The sequence below is a fragment of the Schistocerca piceifrons genome, chromosome 2 (assembly GCF_021461385.2).
Source record: "Schistocerca piceifrons isolate TAMUIC-IGC-003096 chromosome 2, iqSchPice1.1, whole genome shotgun sequence".
In the NCBI taxonomy this organism is placed as follows: domain Eukaryota; kingdom Metazoa; phylum Arthropoda; class Insecta; order Orthoptera; family Acrididae; genus Schistocerca; species Schistocerca piceifrons.
This window is the reverse complement of record NC_060139.1, coordinates 184,814,259-184,834,470: the sequence shown is the minus strand read 5'-3', so window position 1 is coordinate 184,834,470 and position 20,212 is coordinate 184,814,259. Positions and strand designations below refer to the sequence as shown.

Below are 20,212 nucleotides of genomic sequence, written 5' to 3'. Positions count from 1 at the left end.
GCTTTTAACTCAACATGTTTCTGTCATTCTGAATGTTGGTCAGGCCCAATGTAAACAACGTCAAAACGATAGCTTAAATTAATGCAAATTATTAATTTGCTGCAAAAGAAAATCTTTAATGTATTCGAATCCAGATAACCAGAAAAGACAAAATCAAAGCAGCATACTGACATTCTACATCTACATCTATATTTATACTCCGCAAGCCACCCAACGGTGTGTGGTGGAGGGCACTTTACGTACCACTGTCCTTACCTCCCTTTCCTGTTCCAGTCGCGTATGGTTCGCGGGAAGAACGGCTGTCTGAAAGCCTCCGTGCGCGCTCTAATCTCTCTAATTTTACATTCGTGATCTCCTCGGGAGGTATAAGTAGGGGGAAGCAATATATTCGATACCTCATCGAGAAACGCACCCTCTCGAAACCTAGCGAGCAATCTACACCACGATGCAGAGCCCCTCTCTTGCAGAGTCTGCCACTTGAGTTTATTAAACATCTCCGTAACGCTATCACGGTTACCAAATAACCCTGTGACGAAATGCGCCGCTCTTCTTTGGATCTTCTCTATCTCCTCCGTCAAATCGATCTGGTACGGATCCCACACTGATGAGCAATACTCAAGTATAGGTCGAACGAGTGTTTTGTAAGCCACCTCCTTTGTTGATGGACCACATTTTCCAAGCACTCTCCCAATGAACCTCAACCTAATACCCGCCTTACCAACAATTAATTTTATATGATCATTCCACTTCAAATCGTTCCGTACGCATACTCCCAGATATTTTACAGAAGTAACTGCTACCAGTGTTTGTTCCACTATCATATAATCATACAATAAAGGATCCTTCTTTCTATGTATTCGCAATACATTACATTTGTCTATGTTAAGGGACAGTTGCCACTCCCTGCACCAAGTGCCTATCCACTGCAGATCTTCCTGCATTTCGCTACAATTTTCTAATGCTGCAACTTCTCTGTATACTACAGCATCATCCGCGAAAAGCCGCATGGAACTTCCGACACTATCTACTAGGTCATTTATAAATATTGTGAAAAGCAATGGTCCCATAACACTCCCCTGTGGCACGCCAGAGGTTACTTTAACGTCTGTAGACGTCTCTCCATTGATAACAACAAGCTGTGTTCTGTTTGCTAAAAACTCTTCAATCCAGCCACACAGCTGGTCTGATATTCCATAGGCTCTTACTTTGTTTATCAGGCGACGGTGCGGAACTGTATCGAACGCCTTCCGGAAGTCAAGAAAAATAGCATCTATCTGGGAGCCTGTATCTAATATTTTCTGGGTCTCATGAAGAAATAAAGCGAGTTGGGTCTCACACGATCGCTGTTTCCAGAATCCATGTTGATTCCTACATAGTAGATTCTGGGTTTCCAAAAACGACATGATACTCGAGCAAAAAACATGTTCTAAAATTCTACAACAGATCAACGTCAGAGATATACGTCTATAGTTTTGCGCATCTGCTCGACGACCCTTCTTGAAGACTGGGACTACCTGTGCTCTTTTCCAATCATTTGGAACCCTCCATTCCTCTAGAGACTTGCGGTACACGGCTGTTAGAAGGGGGGCAAGTTCTTTCACATACTCTGTGTAGAATCGAATTGGTATCCCATCAGGTCCAGTGGACTTTCCTCTATTGAGTGATTCCAGTTGCTTTTCTATTCCTTGGACACTTATTTCGATGTCAGCCATTTTTTTGTTTGTGCGAGGATTTAGAGAAGGAACTGCAGTGCGGTCTTCCTCTGTGAAACAGATTTGGAAAAAGGTGTTTAGTATTTCAGCTTTACGCGTGTCATCCTCTGTTTCAATGCCATCATCATCCCGGAGTGTCTGGATATGCTGTTTCGAGCCACTTACTGATTTTACGTAAGACCAGAACTTCCTAGGATTTTCTGTCAAGTCGGTACATAGAATTTTACTTTCGAATACACTGAACGCTTCACACATTGCCCTCCTTATGCTAATTTTGACATCGTGTAGCTTCTGTTTGTCTGAGAGGTTTTGACTGCGTTTAAACTTGGAGTGAAGCTCTCTTTGCTTTCGCAGTAGTTTCCTAACTTTGTTGTTGTACCACGGTGGGTTTTTCCCGTCCCTCACAGTTGTACTCGGCACGTAACTGTCTAAAACGCATTTTACGATTGCCTTGAACTTTTTCCATAAACACTCAACATTGTCAGTGTCGGAACAGAAATTTTCGTTTTGATCTGTCAGGTAGTCTGAAATCTGCCTTCTATTACTCTTGCTAAACAGAGAAGCCTTCCTCCCTTTTTTATATTCCTATTAACTTCCATATTCAGGGATGCTGCAATGGCCTTATGATCACTGATTCCCTGTTCTGCACTTAAAGAGTCAAAAAGTTCGGGTCTGTTTGTTATCAGTAGGTCCAAGATGTTATCTCCACGAGTCAGTTCTCTGTTTAATTGCTTGAGGTAATTTTCGGATAGTGCACTTAGTATAATGTCACTCGATGCTCTGTCCCTACCACCCGTCCTAAACATCTGAGTGTCCCACTCTATATCTGGTAAATTGAAATCTCCACCTAAGACTATAACATGCTGAGAAAATTTATGTGAAATGTATTCCAAATTTTCTCTCAGTTGTTCTGCCACTAATGCTGCTGAGTCGGGAGGTCGGTAAAAGGAGCCAACTATTAACCTAGCTCGGTTGTTGAGTGTAACCTCCACCCATAATAATTCACAGGAACTATCCACTTCTACTTCACTACAGGATAAACTACTACTAACAGCGACGAACACTCCACCACCGGTTGCATGCAATCTATCCTTTCTAAACACCGTCTGTACCTTTGTAAAAATTTCGGCAGAATTTATCTCTGGCTTAAGCCAGCTTTCTGTACCTATAACAATTTCAGCTTCGGTGCTTTCTATCAGCGCTTGAAGTTCTGGTACTTTACCAACGCAGCTTCGACAGTTGACAATTACAATACCGATTGCTGCTTGGTCCCCGCATGTCCTGACTTTGCCCCGCACCCGTTGAGGCTGTTGCCCTTTCTGTACTTGCCCAAGGCCATCTAACCTAAAAAACCGCCCAGCCCACGCCACACAACCCCTGCTACCCGTGTAGCCGCTTGTTGCGTGTAGTGGACTCCTGACCTATCCAGCGGAACCCGAAACCCCACCACCCTATGGCGCAAGTCGAGGAATCTGCAGCCCACACGGTCGCAGAACCGTCTCAGCCTCTGATTCAGACCCTCCACTCGGCTCTGTACCAAAGATCCGCAGTCAGTCCTGTCGACGATGCTGCAGATGGTGAGCTCTGCTTTCATCCCACAAGTGAGACTGGCAGTCTTCACCAAATCAGATAGCCGCCGGAAGCCAGAGAGGATTTCCTCCGATCCATAGCGACACACATCATTGGTGCCGACATGAGCGACCACCTGCAGATGGGTGCACCCTGTACCCTTCATGGCATCCGGAAAGACCCTTTCCACATCTGGAATGACTCCCCCCGGTATGCACACGGAGTGCACATTGGTTTTCTTCCCCTCTCTTGGTGCCATTTCCCTAAGGGGCCCCATTACGAGCCTGACATTGGAGCTCCCAACTACCAGTAAGCCCACCCTCTGCGACCGCCCAGATCTTGCAGACTGAGGGGCAACCTCTGGAACAGGACAAGCAGCCATGTCAGGCCGAAGATCAGTATCAGCCTGAGACAGAGCCTGAAACCGGTTCGTCAGACAAACTGGAGAGGCCTTCCGTTCAGCCCTCCGGAATGTCTTTCGCCCCCTGCCACACCTTGAGACGACCTCCCACTCTACCACAGGTGAGGGATCAGCCTCAATGCGGGCAGTATCCCGGGAAACCACAGTCGTAGTCCGATCGGGGGATGCGTGGGACGAGCTGGCCGTCCCCGACAAACCCCCATCCGGACCCCCACAGTGATGCCCATTGGCAACAGCCTCAAGCTGTGTGACCGAAGCCAACACTGCCTGAAGCTGGGAGCAAAGGGATGCCAACTCAGCCTGCATCCGAACACAGCAGTTGCAGTCCCTATCCATGCTAAAAACTGTTGTGCAAAGAACGTCTGAACTAATCTAGAGAGAGTGCAAACAAATCGACACAAAATTTAAACGGTTATTAAAATACAAGATTGCCTAGCAAATGCAGTAATGCTGCTACTTGCGCACTGCTGACACACTGCTCAGCGGCGGAAGGGGACTACGCGATTTTAAACTATTCAGGTACTAAAACGCGATGCTACAACTCTCAAATACCATAATACGCCCGAAATTTATGAATTAAACAATGCAAGTACCAAAAACACGGAAAGAAATTAAGAATTAAACTATGTAACAAATGAGTGAGCTAGGAGTATACGACTTGCTGCTGCAGCTGCTTATCCAATGGCGGTAGGGAGCACATTACACATATGCCCTCTTGGGAGAGTGAAGATGAGACTGGTAAAAGGATATAGGGTCCCAAAAGGTTGTGGTATTACACCTCGCATATCGTTATTCTTATTGTTTTATGAATGACACTGCAATTAATGCCTCAGAGGCAAATGAACACAAACAAACTTGCTCAAATCATAAAAATTCTCGAGCGTTGGTCTGCACTCTGCAATCTCTCAGTGAGATGCACTCTATGTCTATGAGCAACTGCTGGCTTTTACATGCCTTCACTGTAATGTGTGGATTCCAGATGCTAGATTTCTTTTATAGCTCTCTTGAGAGCTCCAGTAGCAATGTTCTGCTACTTTTAACTTAGCCAATCAGTGATCAATATATTCTTAGTGGTCTCAATAGAAATGCTGGTAGTGCTATCTTAATGCCAGCTTACCCACAAGAGCAGTTACAGCTTCACCAGCTATGGAGCTACTATAATAATATAGTTTTTTGGACTATGTCTTACTTCCCTAAATCCAAAACTGTTTGAGGGTGAAATTTTAGATGCTGTCATGATATGCTTCTTACAGTCTACGAAACATCATTACACCCAAAGTATTTAGTTTACAATAACCACTGATGGCACAGTGTTCTTCAGTCCTTAGAGCTATACTGCTTGATAACACAAAATCTTAGAATATAATTAGTTCACATAGTTAATCTGCAATTTTTTTGCGAACAATCAGAAAAACTTAAATGCATATGGTTCCAAAATTTTGTTTTTGTAGTTTTATTCTCTAAAGCCTTTAAAATAAAAAATAAATGTATTTTTCATGCAAAATCTTGATATGATTGATCTCAAACTTCAGATTCCTTGATTTCAGAATAGGCTGTAACTGAAACTACAATAAAGTATTACATATTTAACCATCTTTACATCATTCTGGGACTGAGAAGTAGCTACATGTAGATGACTGAGGGATATAACCGAGGTCAGCTGCCACACCTTTTGGTGAAGAAGCACTCACACAAGTGAGATCCACTGACTGACACTATTGATCAATTTGTTACTTCTCACAGCTAACATCGATGTCCTTTTAACATTGTCCCAAAAACAATCATGCAAAGACTTTTTCATTTAGTATGATTACAGGTGCTTTTTGTCCATATCACAGCTGAATCATCTACCTCTCCCTAAATGACTATGATATATGCACAAATACCTTCATTTAATAAGAATTCTGAACATAACCTTACTTAAGGTATGGACCAGGTGAAAAGTTTTATTCAAAGCCTTAATTGGCACAGAATAAATCTCCAAAACTAAATGGTGAAAGCTCTATTACAAAATTGTGTAAATTGAATCAAACAACTTGAATATTTAAACAATCGAAAGTACAGGTTGGAATATCAGCAATACTACAAAAAGGATATATTATTATTCACTGTAAAGATGACATATTAAGTTGCAGACAGGAAAAATTAAAGACTGTTATACACTGAGCTTTTGGCCAAAACCTTCTTTAGAACAGCAAACGCATACACATTCACACAAGAAAGTAAACCTTACACACACATAGTTGCTATCTCCTCTGGCCAGAATGCACTGAACAAAATCAGCAATGTGAAGTGCGGTGGGGAAGGGTGAAGGACAACAGTGTGCAGGGGGCAGGGGGAGGGGAGAGAAGATAACTGTGTGGTGGAGTGTGCAGGGACTAGAATGCCAATAGACACAGCATCAGGGGGTTGTGGGGGAAGGAAGGGGTAGACAGGACAGGAAGCAGAAAAGGAGAGAAATAGAGAAGGGGAAAAACTGCTGAGAGTGTTGACAGAGACCGGTGCACAATAAGGGTGGGGGGACGTGAATTGGGAGGAGATAATAGGACAGAGGGGACAGAAACTGTTAGATTGAGGGTGTAGGAATGGGAGATTACCATAGGTTGAGGCCATGATAGCTTTTGGAGCAGAGAATGTGTTGTAAGGATAGCTCCTACCCGTGCCATTCAGAAAATTTAGTGATGGAGGGGAGGATCCAGATCACCAGGGTTGTTAAGCAGCCACTGAAATTAATCACATTATTTTCAGCTGCTTGTAGAGCCCGTTTGCTCTTGGCCACAGTTTGGTGGTAGCCACTCATTCTCGTTGACAGCTAGTTGGTATTCATATCAACATAAAAAGTTGTGCAATGATTGCAGCAGCACTTCTATGCACACAACACATGACCGTGTGACTTCGTTGATTGTTGGTACAGTATCTCATGCTACAAATTCTTCCCAATGACAATAATAATTATTTCTTCCTCATCTTTGCATGTTTTCACATGTTCTTTTCCACACCTACCTGTGCCTCATGAACTTGTGAACCTCATCCTAACAAATCGCCCCCCTCTCCTCTCTCTCTCTCTCTCTCTCTTCCCTAGTCTCAACAGGCCCATAATCCCGTACCTCATCCATTCTGTCCTCTTTTCCAACATTTTTGTGCATTTTTTATGTATTTGTGGGAGTTTGTATTTTTACCTATTTGTGCATATTTTTGCACGTTTGTACATATTTGTGCATATTTTTATGTTTTTGTGTATATTTTTGATTGTCTGTTATCCAGCTAGCCTCACAAGCAGCTAACACCTCCATTTACCCACTTCTTACATCAGTTACCACATCCCCAACACTGTCCCTGTAATGATGGATGTCTGCTACATCTTTCTGCACCAGATCAGAAAAGTATCTCTTTCCCTGGCTAAAACCTAATCCCACATCCTACTGGTTAAATGCTGCCTAAACCATGGATCCCTCCACTCCATGGTCTGTTGTTGTTATTGAGGTCTTTAGTCTAAAGACTGGTATAACACTGCTCTCCGTGCTACTCTATCCTGTGCAAGTCTCTTCATCTCTGAGTAACTACTCCAACCTACATCTTCCGAATCTGCTTAGTGTATTCATCTCTCGGTTCCCTCTACAATTTTTACCCTCCACGCTTCCCTCCAATACTAAACTGGTGATCCCTTTGTGTCCTACCGACCGATCCCTTCTTCTAGTCAAGTTGTGACACAAATTCCTCTTCTTCCCAGTTCTATTCATTATCTGCACATTAGTTACATGATCTACCCATCTAATCTTCAGCATACTTCTGTAGCACCACATTTCAAACACTTCTATTCCCTTCTTGTCTACACTGTTTATTGTTTATCTTTCTGCACCAGATCAGAAAAGTATCTCTTTCCCTGGCTAAAACCTAATCCCACATCCTACTGGTTAAATGCTGCCTAAACCATGGATCCCTCCACTCCATGGTCTGTTGTTGTTATTGAGGTCTTTAGTCCAAAGACTGGTATAACACTGCTCTCCGTGCTACTCTATCCTGTGCAAGTCTCTTCATCTCTGAGTAACTACTCCAACCTACATCTTCCGAATCTGCTTAGTGTATTCATCTCTCGGTTCCCTCTACAATTTTTACCCTCCACGCTTCCCTCCAATACTAAACTGGTGATCCCTTTGTGTCCTACCGACCGATCCCTTCTTCTAGTCAAGTTGTGACACAAATTCCTCTTCTTCCCAGTTCTATTCATTATCTGCACATTAGTTACATGATCTACCCATCTAATCTTCAGCATACTTCTGTCGCACCACATTTCAAACACTTCTATTCCCTTCTTGTCTACACTGTTTATTGTCCATGTTTCATTTCCATATATGGCTACACTCCATACAAACGCTTTCAGAAAAGACTTTCCCAAATTTAAATCTATACTCAATCTTAACAAATTTCTCTTCTTCAGAGACACTTTCCTTGCCATCGCCAGTCTACATTTTATATCCTCTCTGCTTCAACCACATCAGTTATTTTGCTGCTTAAATAGCGGAACTCATCTACTACTTTAAATGTTTCATTTCCTAATCTAGTTCCCTCAGCATCACCTGATATAATTAGATTACATTCCATTATCCTTGTTTTGCTGTTGTCGATGTTTATCTTATATCCTCCTTTGAAGACAATGTCCACTCCATTCTACTGTTCTCCTAAGTCCTTTGCTGTCTCTCACAGAATTGCAATGTCATTGGTGAACCTCAAGATTTTTATTTCTTCTCCCTGTATTTTAATTCCTACTCCAAATTATCATTTTATTCCCTTTATTGCTTGCTCAACATACAGATTAAATAACATGGGGGATAGGCTACAGTCTTGTCTCCCTCCCTTCTCAACAATTGCTTCCTTTTCGTACCCCTCGACTCTTATAACTGCCATCTGGTTTCTGTACAAATTGTAAATAGGCTTTCACTCCCTGTATTTTATCCTTGCCACCTTCAGAATTTGCAAGAGAGTATTCCAGTCAATACTGTCAAAAGCTTTCTCTAAGTCTACAAATGTTATAAACATAGGTTTGCCTTTCCTTAAACTATCTTCTAAGATAAGTCATAGGGTCAGTATTGCCTCGCATGTTCCTACAGTTCTACGGAATCCAAACTGATTTTCCTTGATGTCGGCTTCTACCAGTTTTTCCAGAATTTGTGTTAGTATTTTGTAACTGTTACTTATTAAACTGATAGTTCAATAATTTTCATACCTGTCAGCTCCTGCTTTCTTTGGATTTGGAATTATTATATTCTTCTTGAAGTCTGAGGGTGTTTCACCTGTCTCATACATCTTGCTCACCAGATGGAAGAGTTTTGTCATGGCTGACTCTCCCAAGACTATCAGTAGTTCTAACAGAATGTTGCCTACTCCTGGGGCCGTGTTTTGACCTAAACCTTTCAGGGTTCTGTCAACTTCTTCATACAGTATCATATCACCCATTTCATATTCATCTAAGTCCTCTTCCATTTCCAAAATTTTGTCCTCAAGTATGATACCCTCGTATAGACGCTATATAAACTCCTTCCACTTTTCTGCTTTCCCTACTTTGCTTAGGATTGGTTTTTCATCTCAGCTCTTGATGTTTGTACAGGTGGTTCTCTTTTCTCCAAAGGTCTCTTTAATTTTCTTGAAGGCAGTATCTATCTTACCCCTAGTGATATATGCTTCTACATCCTTACATTTGTTCTCTAGCCAGTCCCACTAAGCCATTTTGCACTTCCTGTCAATCTCATTTTTGAGACATTTGTATTCTTTTTCAGCTGCTTCATTTACAGATTTCTATATTTTCTCCTTTCATCAATTAAATTCATTATCTCTTCTGTCACCCAAGGATTTCTACCAGCCCTCATCTTTTACCTACTTGATCTCCTGCTGTCTTCAATATTTCATCTCTCAAAGCTACCCATTCTTCTTCCACTGTATTCCTTTCCCCTGCTCTTGTCAATCATTCCCTAATGCTCCCTCCGAAACTCTCGACAACCTCTGGTTCTTTCAGTTTATCCAGATCCCATCTTCTTAAATTCCTACCTTTTTGCAGTTTCTTCAGTTTTAATCTACAGTTCATAATGAATAAATTGTGGTCAGAGTCAACATCTGCCCCTGGAAATGTCTTACAATTTAAAACCTTGTCCCTAAATCTCTGTATCACCATTACACAATTGCCACTGATCTACATCCCGGTTTTCTTCTTGTCACTGTTGATGCCACTTCCATATACACAACCATAAATCATGAACATGGTCTTGTCAGTATTTGACACTACCTCTTCCAACGTCCTTCAGACTCCAAATCCACTACCTCATTCGCCTCAATAACTCTATCCTAACACACAACAACTTCTCCTTTGAAAGAATGGTATAGAAACAAATCCACGGCACTGTAATGGGCACCAATATGGCACTCTTCTATGTCAACCTGTATATGGCCCATCTAGAGGAAACCTTCCTAGCCTCCCAGAACCACAAACCCCTGGTGGGTTCATTGATTATATCTTCATTTCCTGAAATCAGGGCCAATGCCCTATCATCATTCCTCTACAAACTCAAAACCTTCCCCCACATCTGCTTCACCTGGTTCTCTTCATCCCAACATGCACCTTCCTGGACATTGACCTCCTCATCTCTGATGGCTCCATCCATGACTCTGTCCATATTAAACGCACCAACCACCAATATTACCTGCATTGTAACAGTTTCCATCCCTTCCATGGCAAAAAATCCCTCACATACAGCCTGCCCACCTGGGGATGGGGTATCTGCAGTGACAATGACTTCCTTGCCCAGTATGCTGAATGTCTCACAGAGGCCTTCACAAACAGGCACTATCCCCAGACCTAATCCACAAACAGATTTCATGTGCCATATACCCAACCCCAATCCTCCCACCATCCACTTACAAAGTGCCCCCTTTGTCATGCATTACCACCCCCGGAGTGGAACAACTGAACCACATCCTTCATCAGGGCTTTGATTATCTACCATAATGCTCTGAAATGAGGAATATCCCAAAAAATATCCACATCACCCTTCCTTCCATTGCCCAGACAACCAACATGCCAGTCTATCCCTATACTGCTCTCAACCCCAACCCCTCATTGCAGAGATCATATCCTTGTGGAAGACCCAGGTGCATGACTTACACAATCCATCCACCCAGTACTTCCTATTCCAATCCAGTCATTGGCTTAAGCTGTCCTATCAGAGGCAGGGACACCTGCGAAAGCAACCATTTCACATACCAGTTCTGCTGCAATCATTGCACAGCTTTTTATATTGGTGTGTTGTCCACCAGGATGAATGGTCACTTGATGAATGTGGCACTGAGTGTGAAAATAGGCTGCAGTATATAAACACGGCTTGAAGAATAATGACACATACACAACAGGCACAAGAACCAATCAATCAAATCCTTCAGTCACAACACATGCTAGCTGAAGGAAATTCATTCAACATTAAAGGGAAAATATGTTATTCAGATTGAGTGGTTTTACTGGCTGGTATACTGAGAGAGGGTATAAAAGCTAGTGATAACCTTGCTAACTGAATGGGAGTGACTTCCACAAGGCATCATGTTGTTGGTAGTGTGCTGAGAGCACACTAATGGGGGTGATTTCCATGAGACACCATGTTGGTGGCAATGTGCTGAGAGCACACCTCACAAAAAGTCAGCTGCTGGACTAGAATCGCATCATGGTGCAAGGACTAGAACCCAGTAATATTCCACTGCTCACCCAATCTGTGCCTGTCTGTTGTAAGTCCTGATAACAATCCCATACTCAACAGGTTATTTCCCTGCAAATGCAACAGCTGTCTCACATGCTCATTCCATGTCTTTAACTGCAGTCCTGTCACAGGCATTTCCTATGCAGAAGAGATCGGGTCATATACGAAATACCTTTGTGCTTGAGTAATGTACCGCCTTCAGCACAAGACTTAAGTTTTACTGTCAGTGTACAAGTTGTGTTTCAATCTTGTATCACGATCATGACTTACACTATTGGTTTTATGCATGGAGTTGTTCTTAATTACAAAGCATATAAGGGAAAGTATACACTCTGAGGCTGCAGATAATGTTTTATGGTTTTTAAAAAGATTTCTGTACGAATGATTTCTACTAACTCTGCTCAGGATTCAGATTGCACTTTTCTAAGCAACAAATACTTTTTGGTCATTGCCTTGTTACCCCAAAATATAATGCCATAAGGCAACAACAAATGAAAATAACCAAAATAAGCAGCCTCAACCGCATGGGTTATGCTATGACACATAGTGCATAAGTTCTGTCAAATTCAGAATAAGGCAAGACCAATTTAATTTATAGTGAATGAGAAAGCCTAAAAATTTTGAAGAATATACTAGGTGTACGTCTTGATCACTGTATTTTAATCTTATGTTTTCATGAACTTTCTGAAACACATGAAAATAATTTACTATTTTTTTTTAACATTTAAAGTTAGGCCATTGGAACTGAACCACTTTTGGATATCAGAGAAGACATAACTGACAGATGCTAAAAGGTTGCTGTCTGACATTTTTTAACTAAAAGAGATGTATCATCTGCAAAGATGTATCATCTGCATAGCGGGAGGTCATTAATAAAAATGAGAAAGAGCAAGGGGCCCAGTACAGAACATTGCGGCACTCCTGTACTTACTGTTTCCCAGTGGGATGAAGCTATTGTACCCTCTCCGAGATTAAGTGATACGCTCTGTTTTCTGTGAGTCATGTATGATTGAAGCCACATTACTGTGTCAATTAAGCCATAAAAGACTGCTTTTGCAAGGGGGATTTCATGATTTACACAGTTGAAAGCCTTGGTTAGATCACAAAATTTCCCAACTGAAGCTAATCTATTGTTAAGTGCTTTTAAAATATTATTTGTAAAGGAAAATATAGTGTCATCAGTTAATATGCCTGTCTGGAAATTGAACTGATAATGATTAAGTGCCCTGTGGATGTTCAGGTGATCAACAATTATCTTATGCACAAGCTTCTCCAGAAATTTGGAGGACCATGGTAAAAGGGAGACAATGTGGTTTGTGTATGAACATTTTGCATTGTGTGTGTGTGTGTGTGTGTGTGTGTGTGTGTGTGTGTGTGTTTTCAAGCATTTTGTACTTAGTTTGCATACCCAACAGATTTACTTGAGTCAAAGAATTTTCTGACCCTGTATATAGTATTTACTTAATAAAGTCGCCATTCTTTGATCAAGCCAGTACTTCTCAGACTTTTGAAAGCTTCTTTTTTCCTTCTTAGATCTATTAATCAGTTACAGTTTCAAAAGTAGCTCATTAGCTATCATCTTCAGGGTTTTTCTATAACATGCACTTTTCATATTTTGGAAGATCCACATGATGTTAAACGTATTACATTCATTATCATCAATTTTCTGCTATATTAGCAGGTCCTTGCCTTCTCCATTTTCTGCGATCCATTGCTTTCTTCTTAAGGCTGCTGTATGTTGTACTGTCCATCATGTCATCCAGTATCTGAAATCTTTTCCTTCCTTGCTTCTTTTTCTCTTCTACATAACCTTCTGAAACAGTTTTGATCAGTCTGTCATTTTTTCTTAATGTATGCCCAGTCCACTTTCTTTTTCTTCTTTTTATTACATTTAGTAACTGTCTTTTCTCTCCCACTCTTCTCAGTACCTCTCCATTTTTTACTCTGTCCATCCAACTTATTCTTTCCATCCTCTGCCATGTCCACATCTCAAAAGCCTCCAGCCTTTCTCTGTCATTCTTCCTCAAAGTCCATGTTTCAGTGCCATACAGAAGAACACTCCATACAAAACATTTTATGAGTCTTTTCATCAGTTCTCTGTCCAGGCTGCTGCAGAAAATTCTCCTTTTCTTACAAAATGCCTCTTTTGCCATTGCTACCCTTGTTTTAATTTCTGTGCTGCACTTCCAGTTGGTGTCTATCCTGCTTCCACAGTACTTAAAATTTTGCACCTGTTCTAATATATCTCCATTCAGCATAATTTTTATTTCTTTATTTCCCCCTAGTGCCAATACTTTTGTTTCCTTTGTGTTAATTTTCATTCCATAATTTTTTCAGTTAGGTTCTGTAGGGAAGCAGCCTACTCATGCCGTAATAAATTCACATCAGTCTTTCCATTGTGTGCCAGCCTAGTCCGCTGTAACTAGCTCTGACATCATGAATGTTGCGCAATACTTTAAAAATCAAGTAAATAACCTGAAACGTTTCTAGCGTGTCAGGAGTAATACTAAATCAATATGTGTTGAATGGCAGTTCAATAACTTTAACTATTTCCGAAATTTGGATGTTTTTCTGTAAAAATCATTGGCGCAACAGAAAAGAGCTAGAGACTTGAAAATTTATATTTAGATTCCTTTTTCATAATTATTTAATAGAAACAGTACTTTGGATCTCACAAATTAAAATTTTAGTTGAAATTCATAATTTTCTGGTTTTTGTCTTAAAAATTAAGGAAGCAAGATAGATTAAGTAGGCAAATAAATAAGGCTAGGAAGTTTAAATTTAAGTAGAAGGGAGATCCACTATAATCATAAAGATGTGAGAAATTTCAACTGAATGACTATAAAACTATAACAATAGCGTATCTCCAAAGGGCAAGTTCAGAGCTCGTCTACTGCGTGTAGTGTAATTAAATTAATTCTCTCGCCCAAAATAATTGACTTAGCCACATCAGACTTTTATTATGATTACTTACCTGTGTGCTGATTGCGCATTTAAATTGAGAGCTTCATCGGCCATCAGCAAAAGAAGCTATGATTTATTCGGTAACTTAAGGTGGTGCATTACTAGCCCAGCGGCTAGTCGGGAGAGCCGATTTGATCAGGTGTTCCCTTAGCCGTCCGCACCGCGGCTTTATATATAAGAATGCTGCGCAAGGAAGGAAGGCCCCAGTTCTCTCCAGACGCTGAATAGCACACCATCTGTGTCGGGAGTCGCGTCGCATTGGTATCATTGCTATAAACAGCCTCGGATGCCGTAATAAGTTACTCGGGATACGCGTAACCATGAAATCATTTTCGAGTGAAGTGTTAATTCTGGGATGACTTTAATTATCTATCTCCAGTTTGTGTATGTCGTATTTTCACGTGCCGTCGCGGGACAAACATTCTACCATTATTTAGCGTGGCGTTTGATGAACATTATCATCAAATTATGGCGAGCATTCACTTAAACATTTAATTTGGACATTTATAGTTGCATCAGTGCATTAGACTCTGAACTGCTCTGTTAGTCAGATTGTGTGGATTCTTTTTTTTTTATCTGTGACTTTCAGAATATAGCGAACATTTTTTTTTCACGATCGTTTTTGATTATGAATCCCAGACAATCTCCTAATACTTCATAGCTATAAGCTGTAGCTATAAGTGTATTTCTCAGATGAAGTGGGCGCTAGGAATTCTAATTAAAGGCTTCACGTTTTGCTAATCACTTTCTGGTAGCCAATATTGTAGTTAGAGAGCCAGTGTTGAGAATGGCAAAAGACAGCATAAATAATAGGAACATTTTAAACAACATAATTCCACCCGCAGCCCCACATATGGTTAAACGGCAGGGAATTGCATCCTTTCTGCAGTTACATAACAATTCTACGTTTTATATAAAACAACACTAATTTCCACCAGCCGCCCCACAATTGGTGCATTGGCCGGAAAATGCATAATTTCCACTTTACATTCAACTATACTAAATAACAACAATTAATTCCACCAGCCGCCCCACAGTTCAATGGCGTCCACTAAATCCTGTAATTCTTTTTCCCCTGTGGCTAGAAGGACCAAATCATCAGCAAACCTCAGACACCCTACTCTTCTTCTGCCAATTTCTACTCCTTGGTCATCTAATGAGCATTGGTCAATCATATTTTCCAAGTAGAGGTTGAAAAGGGTAGGTGATAGACGGCATCCTTGTCTTACTCCTTTTCCTAGTCCAATCCAGTTTGTACTTCCTCCTCTCACTTTAACTGAGTCTTTTTGATTCAGATAGAATGAGTTTACAAGTCTTCTGATTTTCCAGTCCACTCTCTTTTCCCTCATTATAGTCACCAGCTTGTCCCAACCCACATTGTCAAATGCCTTTTCTAGATCAATGAAGCACATAGAGAGGTCTCTTCCTTTTTCAATAAACCTTTCTCCCAAGATTCGTAGGAGCCCTATTGCACCTCTGGTGTGACTAGGGCCCCCCTTTGGGTAGACTGTTTGCTGAGTGCAAGTCTTTCAATTTGACGCCACTTTGGCAACTTGCTTGTTGATAGGGATGAAATGATGATGATCAGGACAACACAACACCCAGTCTCTGAGCAGAGAAAATCTGTGACCTAGCTGGGAATCGAACTCGGGTCCTTAGGATTGACAGTCTGTCATGCTGACTACTCAGCTACCGGGGGCGGGCTGCATCTCTGGTGCCCATATTCCATCTGAAGCAAAACTGCTCCTCGGCAAGATTCTGCTTCATTACTTTTTCAAGAGTCTTATTAATTATTCTTAACATCACTCTGACTTCATGTGAAATGAGGCTGACTGTCTAGTGCTCGCTGCATTTCTTGGTTCCTTGTTTTTTTGGTAATGGAATTATTACTGTTGTCAGAAAGTCCTCAGGCCATTCACCACTGTCACATATTTTATTACATAACCTCAATATTTCTCTTATTCCATCTTGCTTCAAGCATTTTAATATTTCTCCCAGTATTGTACCTTTACCTACTGCTTTGCCATTTTTCATTGCAGCTATGTGCAGACTTTATTTCTTCCATGACGACGGTTGGTCCTTTCTCGTCATCACTTAACTGTTGAGTGATTCAAGTTCCAGAGTTTATAGTTTACAATCTGTGTCATATAGCTCTTTTAGATATTCTTCCCATCTCTGGAGGACATTGTCATGATCTTTGTACACTACACTAACATTACATAGTTACAATTATGTGTTTTTTATTCATATTCAGTAATTGTTTTCTGTGCAGTTTATGTACCAGTAAATGCCTCTCAAGGAGTGAACTCAGTTACCTTGAGTTTCCATCTAGCAGACCGCAATCTGCACAATTCCCTCATTCATCCTGCCTGGAGGATTCGTGTTACACAACTTGAGTGTGTCCCACAACAATATGTCTTATCAGGACAGAAACGAGTAGCCCCTTTATATACAGATTTCAACAGTCTAGGTAAGATTACACTTGTAACATTGTATATACATTTTATTCATAACTGCTTCCATAAATAATTCAAATTTTTAGCACAGTCCAGGAATATTTTTCTCAAGGAAGAAAAATATTGAAGTTCTTCACTTAGATATGTACTATTTAGAGAAGAAAGATACTGAAATTCTTCACTTAAATATGTACCATTTTTTAAATTTGATTTTTGTTTTTGAACTTATCTTAACTCTTGCTATTAACCCCTTAACTGCCTGAGAATACTTGGGATTTTAATTTTTACAATTACTTAAAAGCCTGGGAATATTTGTCTATCTTGACAATACTCTGTTTAGAAATTTAAATCCCTGGAGAAAATTGTTGCAGTGAGTTACTTCAAATGTGGCCACAACAGAGCACAACAATGTTACTTTGGTCGGTTTCACAGATACTTGAAGCCCTCTATTGGCTAGCTGCAGTTGAGGTTAGAAGGGGAGAGATTCTAGTTTCCACCTGCTCGCACTGTGTAAAGATATTATAATCTGATTGCTTTTACCCTTCATTTTTTGTTATGGAGAATTATCAAGAGTTTGATATGGAATTTAGTGGATCAGAAAGTGATACTTTAGACACTGCTAGTGTTAGTGAAGTGATAACAGATCAAGAAAATTATTCAAGAGATGTTAATTTTTCCAACATCAGAAAATGGTATGAAATAGACATGAATGCAGAATTGCCTCCTGCACCTCCAAGATTTCCATTTACTGGGGTGCCTTCATACTAAATGGCTTTTGAAATATGGTGGAATACGTAAGTAAAATAATTGACTTTGAGTTAGTGAATATTGTAGTCTTTGAGACTAAAAGATACATTCAAGATAAGAATGTTGCTGGCTGCCTGACACAAACAGTGATGAAATAAGAATCTTCTTTAGTATAATACTGTAACACAGCATTATAAGAAATCAAGCTACCAGATGTATTGGTGTGAACATCTACTACTTGCAACTCTAATATTTTGCCAGTTACTTAGCTACTTTGGACACTAAACAAATGCCTTCATTTTTCAGACAATTCAAGGCATGACTCTGCTAGCCATCCACAGGCAAAGCTAAATAAAATCTGGACCATTTTAAAACACATCAATAAGAAATCAGAAATTATTTGTATTCCTGAGACTGATGTCGTTACAGATGACAGTCTTATATTATATAAGGGAAGATTGTGTTGAGTTCAGTATCTACGTCTAAAGACAGCAAAATTTAGAATAATAACATGCATGTTATGTAAGACCAAGTCTGGCTACTTCTGGTCTGTGATTATATATACAGGTGTATATGGTAACATTTGATGATGAATGTAAAGATCTGCCATAGTCACCTCAAATAGTATTGACACTAATAAACCCCTTCTCAACGAAGGCTGCCTTACAGTCAACAATTTCTACACCTCTCCACAACTATCAGATCTCCTTATTGCAAAGAAAACAGATATATATGGCACTGTGTGACCTTCTAGAAAAGATAGGCCACCAAACTTTTGCAGAGAGAAATTGAAGACGAGAAATATTGTTACATTTCAGAGGGGTAAATTTACAGCAATGAGGTGGTAAGACAAGCCTGATGTGTGTATTTTGAGACTATCCACAATGCAGAAATGCAAAATGTAAATATAAGTGGTAAACAGGTAATAAAACCAGCAACAGTCATATCACATAATGACACAATGGGAGGAGTGAATAAAGTTGACCAGACAATCCAGTAACATGGAAAAGAGGGAAAAAATACTACAAAAATATTTTTCCATCTACTTGAACCAGCTCTTTAGAATCCATTCAACTTATACAAGAAATGTAAAGGAGCCAAAAACTCTTTTCCTGTGACAGTGATTGAGAAGATGGCAGGCAAACAACACAGGAAGGTGTTGGGGATGGGTTGGGTTGGGTTGATTTCAGGGGAAGAGACCAAACAGTGAGGTCATCGGTCTCATCAGATTAGGGAAGGATGGGGAAGGAAGTCAGCCATGCCCTTTCAAAGGAACCATCCCAGCATTTGCCTGAAGTGATTTAGGGAAATTACGGAACTAAATCAGGATGACTGGGCGCAGGAACACAGAAAGGAATAATCTTCAAAATTAGTGTACTTGGGGTTTTAATATAGGATTTTTCAACATTCTCTAATTACCCTTTAAGTCAATAATTTGTCAAACTACTGTTTGGAATAACGTATAAACACAATAAAATTTATGACTAAGCAATAAAAAAACTGGAAATTTTTGTACGCACTTGTACAGAAAAATTGTTAAGTTAAGGGGTTAATATAATTCATATGTAGCATATATTGTCACTCTCACAAAAGAATTGTACCTTTTATTTTTATTTGTTTTGATAATTATTGCGTTTTATGTGCTTCCATTTTTGACCCCTACAGCAAGTTTTATACTCAAGTATTAGTTCCAGATAATTTGGTGAAACGTCAATGAAAGCTTCCTTTCTCTTACAGTTCTTATGGTATACATAGGTTCTGAATGAACATTTAAAATGTGAATGCCTCTGTACATCTCTTACATGTAGTTTACCTCATTAGCTAATGGAAGTTAAGTGTTTCAGAAAATTCAGTCTGGTATGGAGTGATGTTCCTTTTTTTAGCACCACCTGGCTGTCTACAGTATTACACTGAACGTTCTGGAAACTATCAGACCTTTAACTTCAATAGTGAAGAAGAAATCAAACAACAATACACTGCTGATATGAACTACGCAATATGCTTCCATAGACCTTCAGATGCTTGTGGAATAATGTAAGTAAACAGCATAGTACAAAAACATCTTGTTCTCAGCTCTGATCAAAACTAAACTTAGATTTCTTTTGGAAAACAGTATTTGTTAGGCTTTAACTTGACAACTTATTCAATTCCTGAATTACAAAAGACTGCAAAAAGTTTTGTTGCAAAAGTACTTGTACACATGAAGGAAACTAAACTAATGAATAAAACACTTCAAGGGATTGAAACTTCCTGGCAGATTAAAACTGTGTGCCCGACCGAGACTCGAACTCGGGACCTTTGCCTTTCGCGGGCAAGTGCTCTACCATCTGAGCTACCGAAGCACGACTCACGCCCGGTACTCACAGCTTTACTTCTGCCAGTATCTCGTCTCCCACCTTCCAAACTTTACAGAAGCTCTCCTGCGAACCTGCAGAACTAGCACTCCTGAAAGAAAGGATATAGCGGAGACATGGCTTAGCCACAGCCTGGGGGATGTTTCCAGAATGAGATTTTCACTCTGCAGCGGAGTGTGTGCTGATATGAAACTTCCTGGCAGATTAAAACTGTGTGCCCGACCGAGACTCGAACTCGAGACCTTTGCCTTTC

The 20,212-nt window shown here is 40.3% G+C and overlaps 1 protein-coding gene across 1 annotated transcript in view; it reads left to right on the top strand.

The window, feature by feature from the left end:
• LOC124775235 overlaps positions 1–20,212 on the top strand; it is a 104,784-nt gene that overhangs the window by 77,672 nt on the left and 6,900 nt on the right. Inside the window, exons 6-7 of the mRNA XM_047250073.1 lie at positions 16,675–16,872; positions 19,489–19,639. Coding sequence (XP_047106029.1) covers positions 16,675–16,872; positions 19,489–19,639 — 349 coding nt within the window. The remainder of the gene's footprint in view (positions 1–16,674; positions 16,873–19,488; positions 19,640–20,212) is intronic.